The 20,014-nt window shown below is 41.9% G+C and overlaps 2 protein-coding genes across 2 annotated transcripts in view; one reads left to right on the top strand and one right to left on the bottom strand.

The window, feature by feature from the left end:
• The window catches only part of spock2 (SPARC (osteonectin), cwcv and kazal like domains proteoglycan 2), a 28,429-nt gene extending 14,831 nt beyond the window's left edge, over positions 1 to 13,598 (top strand). Inside the window, exons 3-11 of the mRNA XM_056395497.1 lie at positions 115 to 160; positions 6,912 to 7,026; positions 7,375 to 7,480; positions 9,210 to 9,318; positions 9,524 to 9,658; positions 10,189 to 10,407; positions 10,924 to 10,986; positions 11,917 to 12,048; positions 12,590 to 13,598. Coding sequence (XP_056251472.1) covers positions 115 to 160; positions 6,912 to 7,026; positions 7,375 to 7,480; positions 9,210 to 9,318; positions 9,524 to 9,658; positions 10,189 to 10,407; positions 10,924 to 10,986; positions 11,917 to 12,048; positions 12,590 to 12,735 — 1,071 coding nt within the window. The 3' untranslated portion in view covers positions 12,736 to 13,598. The remainder of the gene's footprint in view (positions 1 to 114; positions 161 to 6,911; positions 7,027 to 7,374; positions 7,481 to 9,209; positions 9,319 to 9,523; positions 9,659 to 10,188; positions 10,408 to 10,923; positions 10,987 to 11,916; positions 12,049 to 12,589) is intronic.
• Positions 13,599 to 15,717: 2,119 nt separating this feature from the next.
• On the bottom strand, positions 15,718 to 19,545 carry tysnd1 (trypsin like peroxisomal matrix peptidase 1). The gene is made up of 4 exons (XM_056395496.1): positions 18,205 to 19,545; positions 16,830 to 16,960; positions 16,489 to 16,674; positions 15,718 to 16,310 (listed from the first exon to the last, which is right to left on the bottom strand). Exons 1-4 carry the CDS (start codon positions 19,281 to 19,283, stop codon positions 16,108 to 16,110), a joined length of 1,599 nt encoding a protein of 532 aa, XP_056251471.1. The 5' UTR covers positions 19,284 to 19,545; the 3' UTR covers positions 15,718 to 16,107.
• Between the last annotated feature and the right edge of the window lie 469 nt (positions 19,546 to 20,014).

Raw genomic sequence — 20,014 nt, forward strand, 5'->3', positions numbered from 1 at the left:
GTTAATGTGTTATGCTATCAACAGCACTATGCGCTCAGGCCTGCATTGTGAATTACCTGGATCCTCATTCCCTGTAGTTGCTGATCAATTATTGTTTTCTTCATGTTTCTGCAGGATGATTATGTTCGTACCTGGGATGAAAATCAAGGTTCTAATGACAGTAAGTCTCAAATCACCATCTCATCTCTTTCTCACTGTGTGGTTAGTTAAGTCCCTGAATGCCATTTAATATAAGTGTTTTGTTGGGATTTGCTAGATTAACAGGCTCATATATATGGGATTACAATTTAGCCTCAATCCTGTAACATTTCAAGCACAAAAAGAGTTTTTTTTTGCAACCACATTAATTATATAATATATAATCTGTACTCCATAAAATCCAGTTTAGTTTCTTAATCTAGTTTTATTAAACATAATGAACATCCAAATAATTGGGCACAAAATAGATTTTTGTTTGCTCAGATTAGTTAGATTATTCTGTCTGCTTGATAAGAATTTCTCTGTACAAAATATACCATATTGGCCCAAGTATAAGTAACAGTGATTATAAGAAAAAAAAGAGACATATTATTTGTCTTAGAATAAGATTGTCCTCCTCCATGACGTTTTTTTTCTCAAACAAGCCATGACGCAACACAAAAAACAAGGCCAGTGAGTTATGCTAAATCGAGAACACAAATTATGATATTGTGGCCAAGATTTATTTCTGTTCTGTTTATATTTTCTGTCCATTCTGCCCACTTCCCCTGTATAAAACAGTAATTTATGTGATTTCAAAATGTTTCATCACATGCTCAGGATTGAGGCACAAACATAATTTCACACACAGTGGCCAAATACGAAAAAGAGCAGACTTTGGTTTAATTGCTTGGGATGCATGCTGAGGCAGTGAAAGCAAAGCCACATGATTTATTGAAACAGAGCGTCATTAGCCTGTACTGTAGCATGGAGACAGAATCTGTGGCCTGTATTTGAACTGTGATGCCTCCCAGACCGTCACTGGTTCATCCTATTAGATGGCGTTATTCTCTGTTTATATTCTGGGGTCAGACGCTCGCTGTCCACAGTTGTAGTGATTCCCCAGCAAAAAGGTTGAAAGATGTTAGCGCTCTGTTTTATCTGCTTTCGTGGATCTGATGTGCCTCCCCCAGGAGATGCTAAACGCTGGCCCGACTTCAACCCGTCACCACGTTCTTCTGCTTCCTCATTTTTTTCTCTTTCCTTGCTGCACTTGAGCAGGAGCCGTGCGAAAAGGCTGACTGTCTGAGGTCTGCTACTCCAGCCTTAATTGAGCCGCTGCAAGATGAAGTCATGACACAGAGTCGTGTCCTCAACCATTGTCGCTTGATTTGCAGCTTAAATGAAGTCAGCTGAATGGCAGAGTCGATTAGCGCAGTTTCCAAAGGCTTAATGAAGGACTAATTATGGCTTCCAATGAAAGGACCAGGGAGAGATGTAAAAGCAGCAGAAGAGAGTGAGACAGGGTTGGGGGGCTAATATGCAGTGATTTAGTGTAAAGCAACTGACATCAACATTATTCCTGCCAGTTCTAAGTGATATTGTGGACTGGACGGAGAAAGCGAGCTGACTGGTGTAGGAGTGTATCATAGGATGAAAATGGAAAAAAGTGAAAGGATGTCTTTGTGCTCTGTTCATCTGTAAAGAGGTTTGTTCACTAGGAAGAATACAAAGCGGACGTCATTAGGCGAGACAAGATACAGACTCAGAAACAAGGCCACTGCACACTCAGGTGATTAATTTATATCAAACATAAATGAGCTGTGTAATCTCTGAATATGTGAGACTGTATTTTGATCTTCATTTATATTTTTGAATATAAAACGAAACAGTCTTTCAAGCTGTGATTTTCTGTATTTGCAATACAGAAACATTCCCCTCAGTCTAACTACACTATAAATTCCTGGTAAAAGAAATTGCATTTAAGGCAATGCTGGAATTTCAAGCTCTAAGTAGTCATTTGTTGTAAGGAGAAGTGTAAGGTGTCTTAGTAAGAGCCATGAGCCTCCAGAGCAACTTCAGTGCCCTTTGGCATAGATTCTACAAGTGTCTGAAAATATACTAGGATTAAACATTCTTCTTTCTGATTTGGTGTTTTGATGATGGTGGCATAGTATGCTTTCTAAACATCCATCTAAAAATATTAATGATGCTTTCAAATAACCTCTGACCTTTATTATCCTAGGAATTAAGTCAGTATTGGACAATTCTGCATCCGATGATTAACTTCCAATGGCAACATTCCTGCTCATGCAGTAAGCACTGCCCTTGACTGGATGTAGTGAGGTGGGGTGGTGGATGTGTAACTTTCCCTAACCTGAACCAAGTGTTTTAGTTGTATAACCCTAATCATACCTTAACTGTGTATTATTTACCATAGTACCATAATGCTATCTGTGTGCAAATATCACAGAATAAAAAAAAGCATATTGGCATTGGATGATAAAAAAATTTTTACATTGATCATAAGCCTGGGTTTTGCAGTCTTACAATACTGACGGCAATACAGTTGAAATAATACACCAGCTCAAGCTAACTCACATAGATCAACTTCACAAGTGGTATCTCTATAATGTAGGGGTTCAACAGTGTGTGCTCAGCTTTTATGAAACTTTACCAAAGTTTTATAGGCTTGCCTCAGGTTGTCAGATGAATGGTACTTCATTACTTTCATTTCACACAGCATAAAGCTCTTCATCTATCTATATCCCTTTCTCTCGTTTTGACATGAGGGTGCTATCTCTCGCCATTGATCTGCCTTCCTTTATGAGAGGCCTAATGAAGCGAAGGAGGAAAAAGAGGAAATTTGTCCCTCTGAGACAACACTAAATCAGTGTGATATCTTCACTCCCGAGCTTAGGCGAGCCTACAGGCCTCATTTCTCATCCCCGCCATGTAGAGCAAGACGGAGCTTTTGAACTGTCAACGCTCCTTACACACAGACAGTCAACGGCAACAACAGACTGAGGTGGAAATTTGCATTCATACACCGGAGAGGCTGACTCCACTTCAGCCAGCGCTGTGCTGTGCTAAGTGTAGAGAGAGGTCAGGTAATTTCCAATGGATCTCTACAGTCAATTCATCAGTCCACCGGCTGATTCAATCACCTCACTCTTAAGACAGTAAACACTGCAGGAGAGCATCTGTAATTTGCACTTGTAAGAACAAACAGGTGTACATGCACGGCCACACATGAACAACCATACCAACACTACAAGCACTTGTGTTATGCACTCACAGAGGACCTGATCTTTTTTAAACATGCACTTTTAAAGAGTATCTTGGCTTTCTAGAAGCTTATCTCAGCCAGAGAGCCCCGGTGAATGGTGAATGGACACTTTCTGGCAAATCAATGGTTGAGATCAATGGCAGACACTAAGGGGATAGGAAAACACGCTGAGTCCACACTCAGCAAGGTCTGGAGTTTAATACCTCTTGAGGCTATTGATAGATATTGGTGCTAAGGCAGCCCACACACACATATGGTAGATTGCCATCAAACACCTTGTTGAAAGCTCCAGCTGGATGTCTGCCCCCCCCCCCCCCCCCCGCCTCAATAGAACCTCAAGACGATGGAGCAGCTCTTTTATTTTTTGGAAGAATCCAACCTTCTGTAAGACATCTCCGAATTTATTATGCGTTTTTTACTCAACAATAATCCAATAAAGCAGACTCTTCCCCCACCAGGGAGTCTGCCCAGTTCTTCCTTCACACTGTACACATCTTGTGTCTGTACACAACTCTCAACCTCCAAAAACAGCCACTTTTATCCTCCAGGGACTACTGCTGCCCTTACTCACCTTCATACACTGCAAATTCTTCCAGTGTCACCCCTTCCCGCTCTCCCTCATCTAGCCACCTGGGGCTGTGTCTATCAAATTTAAAACTCCACATATGAGGCTGTGAAGGGGTCAGCGTGTTACTCCAACTTCAGTGCAAAAACATAAATGTAAAAGTGACAAGTTGCCAAGTCGCCTGCTGGTTCTAGCTTCATGTTTAGCTGTATTGATTTACTCATCTAACTCACAGCGAATTTCCCAATATATGGAATCATTCCTTTAACAGTGAAACCAGTTGTTGTGTGTAATGTTTTGAAAGGTTTCACTCATGGTGACACAAACACGGACAGCTATCACCTAACTCCACATTTCCTCTCAGCTTTACAGAGCTTAGCATCTTTAACCTTGTTTTGGCTTTGAAGCCCACAACTGTCATCATCCTTGTTTCCACAAACAATAGGCAGCTACTGTGACTTTTTGGTCAACCCACTGTATACTACTGTAACCTGCTCAGCATCAAATTGCGTGCAGAAAAAAGTTAGCAGCTAGCAGGTAAACATAGCAGTGCATTTAGCAACTAAAGAGCCAGATATTTTTCTCAGGAGTTGATGGAGACAAAAAAACTGAGTGAATATTAGATTTATGATTCACTAGGTGGCCAGAGACATGACTCCAAATGGATGCTAAATTTGTTGCACTGTGTATGCTGGATGTGTTAATTAACAAATTTTCACCATAAGAGGTGATAATATACCAGTGTTGCGTTTTCAGCTTGTTGCACTGCCCATAAGTAGCCAAAGAATCAATTTATGCAGGTTTAAGTTTAGACCTTTACTCTCCTTTTCTTGACTTGCTGGTCTTTTTTTTTTTTTTTTGTGGCTGTGAAGATTCAATCATGGACTCACATTTCCAGATTACAGAGACATGACTGGCTTCACTGCTACCTAGAAGATAAGATAGTGCTGATGATATTAGAGTCTGAGTGTGTAAATAGAAGATAAGAGGGTTGATGATGAGGATGTGGCCTGAGCTCTGCTTCCGTTATCCCCAATCTGCAGGGATAAACCTCATGCAAATCTGGATTGGATTAGACCAAAGCACAGGGAGCCTAATTAGGAGAGGTTTACTGCTGCGGGCATTAGTTTAATACCAAAGGAGAGACTTTCGAAAAGTAAAAATGGAAGTAGGTGAGTGAATCGAGGGTTGAATAGAGAAAGAGAGAATGGGATGAGGGAAATAGTCAACATGCAGGCAGAGCAAGGAGTGGAGCTATGTGAGACCAGGAGAAGACAAAGGAAAGTAAAAAGAAGGAAGAAGGGTAGATTGATAGACATGATTGCACAACAGGGGTTTCAGAAACAGAGAGGGAGAGACTTCTCAGAAACACCAGATTGAGCTGCAAATCACAGTCAACCCAGAAATGATTCCCGGACCACGGAGAGTCTGTTGCTATGGAAACGTCATCATCTCAGGCACTGCTTTAATCTGTGGAAGCCTGTTAAATTAACATGAGGCTCAGGCAGCCACCTTATGTTTCTGTGCTCACAACACAACGCTGTGCCAGCATTGTAGCCACTCACTACCGACAAGATTTATTTACAAATGTTTTGCTATTAGAAGGCAGGATTATCTACTCTGTGTTTGTATTCTGCTTCTTTTGATTTCTTTGATGCAAGTGTTGGTTAAATCTTCATCGAAAGGATCTCAAAATAGATACATACTGTGCTGTATCCCCGTTACTACCTCAATCTCCTTGTTCTGTCAGAAGGTGTCCTAAGGATTGAACATGCTACTGCACCCTGATTCTGCTGATGCACTGGTGTGAAGTACACAGGGAGTGAAACATCGAACCTGCAAGAAAGAAAGAGGCGGTGACAAAGAGGACAGAGTTGAAAAAGAGCAGGAGCAAGAAAGGCAGAGACGGGCAGAGAGAAACGCTACGAGATGTGTGTGATACTGTACACTGAGATACACAATCAGTGCCAACTGGGATACGAGGCGACCAGAGAATAAGGCTCCACTGTTGACAGTCTAAATGGATGAGGAGTCTGCATGTGGGCATTAATGCCTCAGAGCTTCACTGTTTCTCTCCGGCAGCAGAGCAGTCAGTCAGTCAGTTATACAACCAGCTCAGCCATGACAGGGGGGTGTATTGTTTTTGGATTTGCTTCTCAAATCAGATATATGTCGGTTCGCTTTGATAATCCCATGATGTAGGCAGCATTAATGTATTCAGCCACTGGAGAGGACAAGAGAGGAGAACCTAAGCCTCCATGCTAAATGATAATAGTGCCATAAAACAGGATACAGTAAGAGCACCTCTGTCATATAGATGAAACCTGCAGTAGTAGTCTGTGGATAAGCCATATTCAGGTATACTGTACTGATGGATAGTGTAGGTGAATAAAGGCCGGGGGAGCTGAAGAGAATAGAGTGTGGCATCCAGATCGGTCTCCAGGAGGCCTGCTAGGAACAGACAGCTGTGACATATGAGTGTGTTCGAGGTGCTGACACACGGTCTAGCATTAGCTGCTAGCACAGAGTGTGATGGATGGGGTAGGGTGAGCTAGCCATGTAGGCTTTAGCCTACATTGCAAAAAAGTATTTGTCTTATCAGGTCACTTAAAGTGTATTATTAAAATCAAATTTTAGATAAGTAAATCTGCATGTGAGGTGTCACAAAAGCACTTTCCTCCAGCACAAATCAACTTTTTTATTGAATGGAATAAGATGATCTTGGGACAAGCTCCTCATTAACCCAAAGATGATTTTAAACAAACTCAAAACTCAAAAACATGCAACTGCATTAGAAACAAACTAATCTGCTTCATTCTGTGAGAAAGTCTATTGATTTTTATGTTCAGAAATAAGATTTTTCTTTCTACCCTCAATAAAGCGCAGAATGCCTCAAGATGCGCACTGGTTAAGTGCAAGGCCAACAGTTCTGCACCGCTCTAATTATAGACAGACTCTCAGGTTATTCTGAGCAAATAGAGGGCAGAGATTTGGGATTTGAGTCTGGGAGCGAAAAGAAGGGTGATGGGCAGAGAAAGACAGAGAAAAGGCTAAAAAGTGAAGAGCTGAATGAATCTCATTTTCTTATTTTTTCCCCAGATGTAGATACCACTAAGGATCCCTGTCAAAAGGTTAAGTGCAGCCGGCACAAGGTGTGTATTGCCCAGGGCTACCAGAGAGCTGTGTGCGTCAACCGCAAGAAACTTGAGCACAGGTGAGTGTGTAGCCCCCTCTAACTCCTAAAACACATACCAACAAATCCCCTTCATGCACAGTAACATGAGGTCAACGCAGCCAAGTTTACAGTCCGTGGCTTGTGCTGGTCTGGGATGTGTGTCCCTGTCGGCCACAGCGGTAATAACAAAGCTTGTTTGTACACCAGTGCAATACGACTGCCTGCTGTTTAATGATAAGCTAATACATTCAGACAACATGGATGAGGGCTGTTTGCTTCGTGTTCAGGTTGGTGCTGTGCGTCTGTACTCTGAGTTAGCACAGCAGTTGCTGTCTCAGCTGGAATTAGTGAGGCTGAAGTGTTTGTGTGTCCTCTGTCCTGCTGCAGGCTGAAGCAGCCTGCTCTCAGGTCTCCTGATGGAAACTGTCAGCCCTGTCCCATCTCCTCCACTGGACCTGTGTGTGGATCAGACGGACACAACTACGCCTCAAAGGTACCCTGAAACAAATATGTACCCATAGGCCTGGGATTTAATTCAGTATTATAGTTTTATGTACCACTTTCAGTGGTTTCATGTCTCAATGATACATTTTTTTCAAAATTCAGCTTTATGGTCATTTTAGAGGCTGTAGTTTGTGGTGCTGTTTTTATTATGTTGAATCATACTGAGAGGTGTTATATTATATTATGTCCTACCCATTTATATTAATGTCAACAAACCAACAGCACTAAAAGCTGCAGCCTCCAAAATGACCAATAAATTGAATCAACACCTCCACACCTCCTAAAACACCTCCCTATTGCAGGACTGTTGTATTAGACTGCATTCATTTTATCTAGCTGTGTCTAATAAACTGTCAACTGAGTGTATATTGATAACATTATTAAAATTGCAATATTGATTTCAGTCATATCACCCCTTCTTACAAACATACCCACCTCATATATCTGTTTCTTTAAATAATAAAGGCTACAGCACTAGAAGTGATGGTCACACGTCACTATGTTTTCTTTGGAACAATATATTTGGAGACACTAAATCAAACCTCCCATCCCAAAATAGTAAAAAAAAAAAAAAACATAATTATAAAAAATAATTGCATCAAACTATCTGCATGATATTTTTGATTCACTCAGCTCTATAGTTCACCTCAGCTCTAAGAAGCATTTTAATGTCTTTCAGGTCTTTTAGTTCTGTTTTGATTCACTGTCACACACACACACTGTCTGCTCCGTCTGTTTCCAGACAGGGAATCTCTAAACCCACTCTAAGCACCTGCCCAGAACCAAACAACAGACAGACAGAGTTAACAACTAGCTGGTGGAGCATTTGGTAGCTAAACAACCAGCTATTTCCCTCAGGAGTTGATGGAGAGCAAAACAGAGCTAAGAGGAGAGTGAATATTTGACCTATATTCTCCAGGTGGCCAGGAACTCCAAATGAAAAACAATTAGTGCCTGTTTAAGTTTAAATATCTTTTCTGGGGTTTAATCAGTGTAATGAACATGTGCATTTTCTCACAAAAGAAAAGAAATTAAGGTAGAAATAATAGCTGGGTGTGCTTGGAGGGTGAGAATCATTGGCAGTGGAACTATACAACATCCCCCTCAGTAAAGAAGTGATCTCAGACGTGTTCTGCACAGATTTCTTTGTAATAACATATGTGGTACTGATAAAAATGACTAAAATAGCCTTGACACCTATTACCAACGTAGGTTTTACAAAAAGATACGAGTCAGAGTTAATACATATGTGTAACAATATGTGCAGCTGCCACGTGCTGGTGAATTTATTCGCATCTTAAACTTTGTGTTGTGTATGTGTTAGCATAATGTATTATGCATTGTGGGGTAAATAGTGACATACGCCTTGCACATTCAGAGCCGAGCGGTGTGAAGAGACTTTCGGGGGAAAAACTGAGACAAAGACTCTTGATATATGGCCTCAGGAGGACCAGTTGCTGGCTCGTGCTGACTGAATCCGATGTGTTTATTGATTTATGCTTTGTCTTTTGGATCACTATTCCTGACCTTGTGTGCACGCAGAGGTTGGAAAAGTGCATTCAGGAGCAAGTCTTAGATTTGAATTAAGCCGTACAGTCGGTTATCTCATGAATATTTGATTGGTGGTGCAGCAATAACTCATTTTACTTCACCTTTGTGTCCCCTTGTCAATGTCGCCGGCGTGTATGTTAATGCATGTGCGTGTGATTGCATTGCAGTGTAAGCTGGAGCAGCAGGCGTGTCTCACAGGGAAAGAGCTTACCCTGAAGTGTTCAGGTCTGTGTCCTTGTCCAACTGCAGCCCCTACACCCAAGGAGAGTAAACATGGTAAGATCAAACACACAACAACCACTGCAAGAAGTAATCAAGCCAAATATATTTAATAAGAATTCACTGCAGCACAGTGCTTCCCATATCTCTTTTTTTTTTTACTCCTTATCTCTGTGTCTCACACACAATAAGTACAACAATCATCATAACAACATGAATGGGTGCAACAAATATATTCTTCCTCTCCCTCTGGCCTCCGCAGAGAGCTGTACCGGACAGGATCTGGCTGATCTTGGGGAGCGCCTGAGGGACTGGTTCCAGCTGCTGCAGAGCAATGCCAAGCAGAACAACAACAGCAAGCCCGGGGCCAGAACCACTGCAGCAAGCAGCACATCAGGTTAGAGCTACAACTTAATGAATCCTGATCATATTCAGGGTAAGTTACAGTAGTTAAATTACAGATATCATACTATAGAAATGTCTGAACAGGTCTCATATCTCAGTGAAGACAATGGTTGTTGCTGCTCAGGTGCTACTGCTAACATAACAGTTGATGCTACAATTGGAAATCAAAAAAGAACTCCAACAGGGAGAGTAAAATCCTCACAAATTCAGCATTATGGTTCTGCTGGTGCTGCTTCCACTTTCATGTTTTCTCCTGCCCCTCTCTGGATAGATCTCCCTGGGTATCATAAGTTTTAAAATAGGTACAAGGGCAGCAACAGCAAATAAGCCTCAGGATCTAGTCGGCCACAAGTTAGTACCTGACAAGAGACCATTTTTTTGGTTGAAACCTGTGCATTGGAAGCAGGAGATATTTCTGAGCACACTGGCATTGTTTCATTCTCCATTTGTGCAGCTGTCCCCTGATTTAAAAAAAAAAAAAAAAAAAAATGATTGTTTGTTTGTCTTTCTTTGTGTTTGCAGTGCTGGACAGGAGCCTGGTAGCTAGCTGTAAGGACTCCATTGGCTGGATGTTTTCCAAGCTGGACACCAATAGTGATCTGTACCTGGACCAGGCTGAGCTGGCTGCCATCAACCTGGACAAGTACGAGGTCTGCATCAGGCCTTTCTTCAACTCCTGTGACTCCTACAGGGACGGCAAAGTCTCCACTGCCGAGTGGTGCCTCTGCTTCTGGAGAGAGAGTGAGTATTCTGGGGGAGGATGTGCGTCGTGATAGGTTGTGCATACACACTGTCATGTGCCTGTGTGCTGACATATTCCCCTTGGCACATGCATTCAAACTTCAAGGCGCACAACTGTCCTCAGATGAATCCTCCTCTGTGTCATGTGCTGGTCCGTCATTATTTGTCTTCCTGCTCACCCTCCTGTTCCCCTTATGGGTGAAACGGTCACTAGAAACATTCCTGCTGCTTTTTGGCGGCCTGGTTCTCCCACAGCTCTCGTAGATGGTGCCTGTCAGCCAAGCAGAAACTACCACTAGGTCTCAAGCTGATCCGGTTCTTTCTTTGGGAAGGAATTGATTTTAAAATTGCAAGAGGTCATTAGGAAACATTGATTACAAGAGAATTCACTGCTGATTGTTGTGGTCACATTTTAGGTAGTCTATATCTCTGTTCCATGTCTAATTTTGCTTAGGGGTGTGCTTTATTCCTTTTTTTTTTTTTTTCACCTAAAAATAATTTTCTGTTGTTTTTTAGAGCCCCCCTGCCTGGCTGAACTCGAGAGGATTCAAGTACTAGACGGTGGCAAGAGAAAATTTGGTAGGTATCTGACTTCTGATGAAAGCGTTTCAACCCAATTGGATCTGTCTTTCTTGGTCGAGGGGCTTCATCGAGCAGATGACAAGCAGGAGGCGGGGATTAGTCCCTGATCAGTCTCGTGGATTAGAACGTTATACTGACAGACGGCAAAGGAAAGCAGCCATCAGTGTCTCTTACATCTATGTGTATGCGGTTGAATATGCGAGTGTGTGTGGATTTGTGTGTGTGTGTGTGTGTGTGTGTGTGTACGCATGTCCACACTGCAGATTTTGGCTGGCTGACTGGGCTCTGAGTCAGGACTCTCCAAGGACACAGAGCAGTGAGCAGGGGGCAGCCTGCCAGCCCGACGCTCAGATGTTCCCTTGAAAGACCGGACAGACAGTTCTCATTTGTGTTAGACCTCTTTCCCTTCTTTTACAATATTATGAAAATAGCCTCTGAAATATTTAACGTCATAACAGATACATCCATCTCTGAAGAGTATGACAGCTTACTCTCCTTAAGCGAAGGTTACATTTTGCCTCAGTGCCCTTTTCCTGGCTTTCTCCACCCTTATGTGACAAACATTTCATATTCATGTAACCGCTCAAAAAATGAAAACTTTCCAATCTTGTGTCCTCCCTTATTCCATGATGATTAGCCAGCCACCCTCCACACCGCCCCAATATGCTGCAATATGCTGACTTAATACTTATTCACCCCCATCTTGCTCCGTGAACATATTTGTATTCATGGAATATGGAATTGGCTGCCACGTATGCTGCATGCATTACATTCTCACTTGGGCTGGGTGCCATGTGTGATGAGGCGTGATGCAGGATGTGTTTATCTGCTTTTGCCTTCATGGGGTTTGGAGAGATTATACTGTACTGTGGGATCAGGTCACTTTACCACACCTGACTCTTGTTTGTTTCTATGTGTGCGTGTCAGGTCGATTCATCCCCAGCTGCGATGAAGACGGCTACTACAGGAAGCAGCAGTGTGACAGGGGAGAGTGCTGGTGTGTTGACCAGAACGGAGGAGAAGTAGCTGGATCTAGGATTCGTGGCAAGCCAGACTGCGGTAAGTCCAATAGGTGTCAGCTGTCGATATATTAATAGAATTTGAACCTGAAAGCTGAATGTAGAAAGAGAAGAAAACTCTGCTGTGGATCAGCCCACTTCACCCCCACATGCCTTTCGCACAAGGCTTCCTTTATGTTAAAGGACTGAGGCCCACTGCAACATCACTCACGCAGGGACCAGTGCCACATTCATGTGTCCAGAGTCATTTGCATTCTAAAGCGCTGCTTGTCGCTGTGAGAAAAGTCTTTCAAGATAAATGAGGACTGGTTGGACTGAACCTGCGCCTGATAAGAATGGGTCCCCTGGCAAGGTTTAGAAATAGCTATTAAAATCCAGACAAAGTCAAACACATGCCCCCTTTTTGCTACTGCAGTCCTGTTTTTTAAATTGATTTCAGTATTTCTCTTTGGTATATAAGGGACTCCATCAAAGTTGAGAGGAAGATACGCTGAACAGAATTTATTGCAATATACAAGATGACCACATTGGATAATTCAATCTCTATGTGCCCCCCACCCTTGCTCTACATTTTTCTACAGATGATGAAATGGTGTATTCAGGTGATTTTGGCAGCGGGGTCGGATGGGAGGACGAGGAAGAGAAAGAAGCCGAGGAGACTGCAGAGGAGGCTGAGGAGGAAGAGGGAGAGGTGGGAGAGGTGGATGATGGGGGATATATCTGGTAAAGGGCCAACGGTTAGTCCAACCTCTCTACGGGAGCATCTTGATGGTTCCAAACACAGACACACACACACACAGATCCTGCTAAGAGATGGACATGGTGAAGCTCTCACACTCAGAACAACACTGGCTTGTGAAAAAGCGAGGGAGAGGGTTGCGCGGGTTGGGAGAGGGAAGATGCATATGCTATGGGAGTATTTAATGTTACAGAATGTTCTTAAAATGGGCAAGGGAAGGGAAAATATCACTATTCAGAAATTATGGGTCTGGAGTCAAGAATTTTGTCCCTCATATTTGTGAATCTTTGTTCTCTTATGTTGTATGTCCTTTGAACTATCTTTGAGCAGTTTTAAGCTGATGCATAATGGAGCTGCAGGTGCTTCTCATGTGCTTGCATAAAAAAATGGAGAAAGATTTGGTGCATTTCAGTCGTCTAAATTGGCCTCTTTCATCTTTTCTTTATGCAGATTAACACAATTTAGATTACCAGTTTTGGTTTCAGGCAGGAAACGGGCGATAAAGAGAAGAAGCCACATTAGAATACTGAAAAGCACCCGTCGACTTTACTGTTTACATGTCATACGCTTTGGCTCATATGTGACAGTAGTGCTCTGTCTCATTCATGACATATTAAAAAAAAAAAAAAAAAAAAAAAGTTTCTCACGCATCACTCTTTAGCTTGTATATAATGTGTGTATCAGAAGAGAGATTGTCACCTATTAGTCCCGTTATCAATGCCTTGAAAGACTAGCAGAATGTACTGCTTAGTTGACAAGTGTACATCGTATCATAATGTGGCTCAAATATTGTGTTTAATAAAAAAAATAGATTAAATAAACTGGTCTATGTGGCCCAGCAGGCCACCATACATCTGCGTCTGTGCTCTCCTTCACTCTTTGTTCCTTGTCAAGTGTTGGCAGCAATGTGATCCTCAAGCAGTGGGGTTGTGTACAGAATGGGCAAGTACATGTATATACCATATAGCTATTTTTTTTTTTTTCAGGAAGCACTAACCGTTCTTAGTGGGCTGCACCAAATCGTTAAAAGAAAAATGAAGGTCTCCACATTCGAAGCACACCCACTAAAGCTCAGCTGGTATTGGGTTTTTGAGACTGATAATGTGTTTGAGTTTAAACAAGACTAAGAGTGAACAGCCATGTTAGTGACTGTGAGGCTGTGTCTAGGCTCAGCAGTGGTTTGAGTTAAATCCTAATGTCAGCCTGCTAACATGCCCATGCACTTAACACAAATTCATCTGAGATTAAAAGTAATGTCATTCCTACTTTTAGGTGTTTGGTCATAATTTATTAGACAAGGAGATATTTTAACCTGATGCTGGCGCTATATCTGAAAAGTTAAAGGACGATCGAAGTGATAACAATTCTGTGGAAGAAAGTAATGTCCGTAATGACAAAATATCTTTCTTTAATAAAAAAAATGTAAGTGATATTTATCAAAAATGTTAGCCATGTTAGCGTCATGGCTCTAATGTATATGTCAGTCACTTTGGTTCACACTGAAATACCACAAGTATTGATATCTTACTATGAAATTTGTACAGACCTGCTGACTTTGGTGATCCTCTGACATTTCCTCTTGTGCCACCATAGGATTGGCATTTGTGGTTTTGCCAGTGCTCTCTGGTAAATAAAGGCACTGTTGGTGACCTCCCTCATTATTTCTTGTTACATATTAACCAACATGTATACGCCATTACCAATATGTCTGTGATAAGCTAAAATTGTCAGATAATATCAGCCTAGCAGTATATTGGCTGGACTTTAATTATCAGATCTTTATCATCACTGCACCACTGCCCCTGGGCAAATATTTTCCTCAAGCAATTTCTGTGATTCATGATGCACAAAGTAGGTCAGAGTTTTGTCAATACAAGTAAAATGTACTTATGTTTCTTTATATCTGTATTTTCTCAAAACACTAATTTTTAAATATCATGCACTTCTTCTTGTTAATGAAATTAGGCAGTTGGGTGATATGGTGGATATTTAGGTGATTATAATTTGGTTACAAACTAATCCACATAATTTCCGGACGTCAGTGTAAGAAAACTTCTCAGATTAAATAACTTCAGTTCCGTTTTTAAATTAATTTTCTGAAAACATGTAATAAATAACATGTTATAATACACATTTTAGCAGCCTGTCTTCTAAGGCTTGTTTTAATTCTCATGAGGTACAATTTCAAGGACATAAATCTCTGTGACTTTTTCTCAGAGGAGCAGACCTTATTGTTGGCTCACTTCTCTTGCCTCACCTCATTCTGCTGTGGTGTGTAGCTTATAGCTATGGGAAACCAGCAGAAATGAGATACAGACCCAGGTCTGCATATCAGCACTAAAAGCACAATGCCTATAGAAAACTCTCTCCTCATCCTCCTCGGGACATTGCTCAAGCCTCTCCACTGTCAACTATTCAGTCTGGGAACTGTGAAATAGAAACCTTACAGTATGTTACAGTGTATGCACGTCCTCTGGTGCTCAGGCCATGAAAGCTTGTCTTAGCATTGTAAAAACTGACAGTAACCAATCCTCTGAAATGTCATTTCTCAGTTTCACATTTCTGTGATAATGGAAATCAGTAACAGCAATGTCCCAGTGGGTGAAACCTTAAATGTGTTTTCTGGGAGTGGGTATGCCTGCCAACAGATGTCTGAATACCTGATACCGACAGCCAGTCCTCTGGCTACCCAAAGGGACCAATCATTTTCAGCAGCCTGTCAGCTTATTATATTGAATATTCCTCCTGCTTGGTAAAAACAAGCCATATGTATGAGAACCAGGTGTAAATCCTAACACATGCTTCCAGGAAGCGCACCGTCCTTTTTTGCTGCTGTAACTGTGAAATAACTAAGGCTCAGATGTGTTCAATCTGCCATCGTTTCATTTGATGCTGCTCCTTTGGTATTATAGTTGCCATAATGTGGGTAATTTGTAACAGTTGTGTACAGAAATATACACAGGTACTGAATATCACCAGAATAAACTTTATTCATTTTATTACAACTAAACAATCACTACATGTATTAAAGTAACTTTAATTTGGCTGTTAATATAAAGTGTTTTTTTTTGTTTTTTTTAAATATATTTCACAGTATTTATTGTATGATTCTGGGTTAGAGTATCAACAAATGGAATACATGATTCTTGTTTTACTTACATTTACTCCATCAGCTCTGTGCCTGTGATTGTAACTAATCGAAGTATAAAACATTAAATTACATAATTAAAAATATCAGTTTTGTTTAAAAAAGATAAGCATAATCTTAATATTATTATTATGTGAAAGATATTTTGACTAATTCATTTCAATGTAATCATCCAACTGTTTTCTCTAACACATTGTTGCAAGGGTCCTCAGTTATAGTTTGCTTTGAGCACCTTGTAGTCTCCACACCCTTCTGACTTCTTTTTCTGTGGTGTTCAATATCTTGAATACATTAACGTCCTTTGTCTGGTGAAAGCGCTGCAACAATCTCTGGAAAACAGTCACTGGGATGCTGAAGTTGAGGTGTGGATAGGTCACTTTGGCAGCCAAGTCCCTTGTGTTGCTGGACACGATACCTGCAAAACAGGAAATAATTTTTAAAACCGCAGATACAGCAGTGCAGAAAGAGCAATCTGGAGTGTGTAGCTGCTTTTTCCCTCCTCACATATGGCGCATTGTTAGTTTTCTGTGGTCATCATATGCCCCCCACTGATCAAAAAGAGTATGTGATTTTGTAGTTGCAGGGTTTCTTACCAAGCAACTCTCCTGAGCATGCCCGCACCACAGCACCCCCGCTGGCCCCAGCTTGTACTGCACAAGTGGTCTGAAGCATGATGGGCTGGTAATTCAAACTAATGGCTTTGGAGAGGACACCACTGGTCAGGGACGGACCACAGCTCCGACCCAAACCACCATATCCCACCACAACTACAGATTCACCTGTAGGAACAGAAACCAAGTTGAACAGTCAATCTCATAACCGTTTAATTGGTGTAAAGAAACAGAGATTTCTTCTGGCACTGAATATGAAGGTGTTATTCAAAAGAAAAAAGAAAAAAAGTTATACTGTTTCCACTAAGCAAATGCAATCAAACCTGGATTGAAACTCTGAGCGATCTGAGGGACTGTAGCCTCTGGGACAGAACCTCTCAGCTGCACCAAAGCCAGGTCATAGGGAGAAGACGCTTCAGTGGAAAACAGCACACCACCCACAAAATTATGGACTCTGTAAAATAGAAATTTGTTTTAAATCAGTACACACTATGTCTAGTAAAGATCCCTATTTTCTTTCATTTATCAATTCCTTTCTTCACCTGCCTCACTTCCTTTCCTTATCACTGATTGGCTCTTTTTTTCACCCTTCGCCCCTCATTTACCTGATAGAGATCACCTGTGCATTAGAAGCTTATTTAAGGGCTTCACTCCACTCTTTCACTCTTTTAGACCTTCACATGGGGATGGCAGTTACTCTTTAGGTCCTATAATTTGTCTGTTAGTCTCAGAGAACCTTCCTTATCCTTATTTCTTTAATCACATAATGAGACTATTTTGATTTTGTTGTGTTGAATTTACTCTTTATTGTCCTTTCAGAACCTTTGGCCTATGTGCATCTTCCCTTTCATGTTATAATTATTTGAAAATACCTTTGTTGGATTGGATGGATGTTTCATGGCCTTCTATCTTTCATCCTGCATCCTGACCTAATGCCCATAGTGATAGTGAACCTTTTCTGAACCTCCTACTTAACACTATGATCAGAAATATTATAGCATGCTAAAAGGCCCTGAACCCAAACAGATGTTTTCAATTATTCTTTAAACCTCTGTTCAGGTTGAAGTTGGAGGATATTGCTTTTAATTAACGTGAGGTCACCTAAGTCCATGTACTAATAAAAATGGTCAATATGTAAAACCACAAGTTTTACAGACCCCTTAAATTTTCGGGTGTGGCAGCTCTTGGTCCTAATTGCACAAAATCTTAAGACTGAGGGAGATGTGTATGTACACAGAGTCTGGAGAAGAGGCAAAATGAGTGAAAACACCTGTGGAGGTGAATCATGGGTGTGTAGCCCATTTTTAGTGGCTAAAGCAACCAAATGAGGTTTGAGTTTTGAGGTTTACAGAAAATATCTCAATAATTTTTTCAAGTCATAGCAGGAAGAATACATTAATATTAGTCATAGCTGAATTCATTCAGGTGTTCCAGTGCTAGGCCCCTGGTGCAGTCCACAATAGCTTACCCGCATGATTTACTGGGACACTGACAATAGAACAGACCCTTTATTAATATTAGTTCCACCTGTGCTTCTCCTGCTAGGAACAGTCAGTGTTTGTTGTGGAAATTATCTATTAAATATGTTTTAACATGGTTTTTGATTTTCATTTTCATTATCCCTTCCTTTCAAATCAAATCCGTTCCTGGTCAGAAAAGGATGGACATGGACATGAAAACCATGTGTCATGTTGTCACCTGTCCCTGTGATGGAACTTCAGGGTGACTGTAGACTTCCCGTTGACAACATGCCGGCAGGTTAAAATGAGCTGAGAGGCGATAACAACCCCTGAGCCCCAGAACAGCCCACTGTCCACAAAGCACACAGTGGGGTATTTAACAGCTTTTGACTCATGGGCTGTGGAGGACATGTGGAGGCCTGCCTCTACCGGATGTAGCCAAACATCCCGGAGTGGATCTTGAGCGCTCATGCAGCGGATGACATTCCTGAAGATCAGGTGGACTGAGCAGACTAGAGTGAGGCCTATCCACTCGTTCGCCTTCCAACCAAATGGAGACACGATGAGCCCAGTAAGACGCACACTGTCTGCCCCTTCCACCACAAACAACCCTCCACCCTCTGTGCCTGGCAGACAGCGGGCATCTGTGAGGATGACAGCGTTGTCCTCTCCGGCAAGGTTACTGATGATACCTTTGCTGAGGGTGCTGATGAAGAGGTCTAAGCAAAGGGAGCCGAAAGGTGAACCACATGCAACAACTGGGCAGCCCTTCCGAAGAGATGAGCTCCTCTGCCACGGGATGCTCCCTGAATCTGTGCTGCTTTCCACCACACGTGTCTTGAGCACAGCGAACCAGCTGAGGAATTGGGCATCTCTCAATAGCTCCTCATCCTCTTCATCACCATGGAAACGCCACTGGTCAGCCTCCTGGAAAACTGCCTTGAAAGCCTCTTTGAACTCCAGGCAGTTCACCAGCATCAGCAACTGGGCTGCAGCTTCCCGCTGCCGTGTTGATTTGGCTCTGGAGGGTGTGAATGCTTCTCCCCGTGCAGAACGGCTTCTGTCCAGATCTCGCTGAGTAGAAAAGCTGACGCGGATTTTAAGTTTTTCACTGAAGCTGCGCGGTGGCAGGAACTCACGGTCCGAGGAGAAGGGCTCATTATCGGTAATAAAACGTGAAAACGGAAGGCCGGTACATATCACTGTTCCAGTTTGAGGGTGAACGATGACTCCGCTGCAGCTCACGGGTTTCTTTGTTGAAAAAGCCTCTGACACCTTGACTACACAGCAGCACCTCTCTACCTCCCTTACCTCCATGCTTAGCAATGCACATTCAGTTTAGCCATATGTCGATAACGGTTTAGTGAATTGAAGACACGGATAAACTATTGAAAAGCATTACATTTCAAACAGCTAGAGAGCGGCGGTGAAACAAGAAAACAAACTTCCACACTGGGCAGATGCAGTAAACTAATACCGACGACTTTAAACTACAGTATTCCTCGTTTAATCAGCGTTTTTAGGAACTTAAATGTTGTTTCTAGCTTCCTGGTTGTGTCTCATTGGTCCACGAAAAGAAACGACACGTACCGATTAGTATGATTGGTCAGAGTAAACATACGAACCTCTCCGAGCCAATGGGAAACGAGGAGGTGGGACTATCGTTGTTTGTTTTCCTTCACAGCGCGTCCAATAGGACTGTAGTTTCCACAGATTCCTTGTGATATTCCTTGTGACAATTAAATGTCAGTGTTCATTTTTTACCTTAACGTACACTTGTTATGTCAGTACAATATATCCATGACTACACTTTTCAGGATCTGACTCACCTGCCCTCTTATTGGACTTTGTGAGTGGATGTCATTGTCCAATCAAATTCATATGTAAAACAGGGTCAAAATCTGGTCAAAATCCATCCTTGTAACGTCACTGTCACATACATTGTGGAAACTGTGAGTGCTAAGTTTTACTCCAGATTTCTGCTCTGTATTTCTACACGGATCACGGCATCTTTGTGTAACCTCACCACTATCATTTGTTCCTCTACA

Source organism: Seriola aureovittata, chromosome 14, assembly GCF_021018895.1.
Source record: "Seriola aureovittata isolate HTS-2021-v1 ecotype China chromosome 14, ASM2101889v1, whole genome shotgun sequence".
NCBI lineage: Eukaryota > Metazoa > Chordata > Actinopteri > Carangiformes > Carangidae > Seriola > Seriola aureovittata.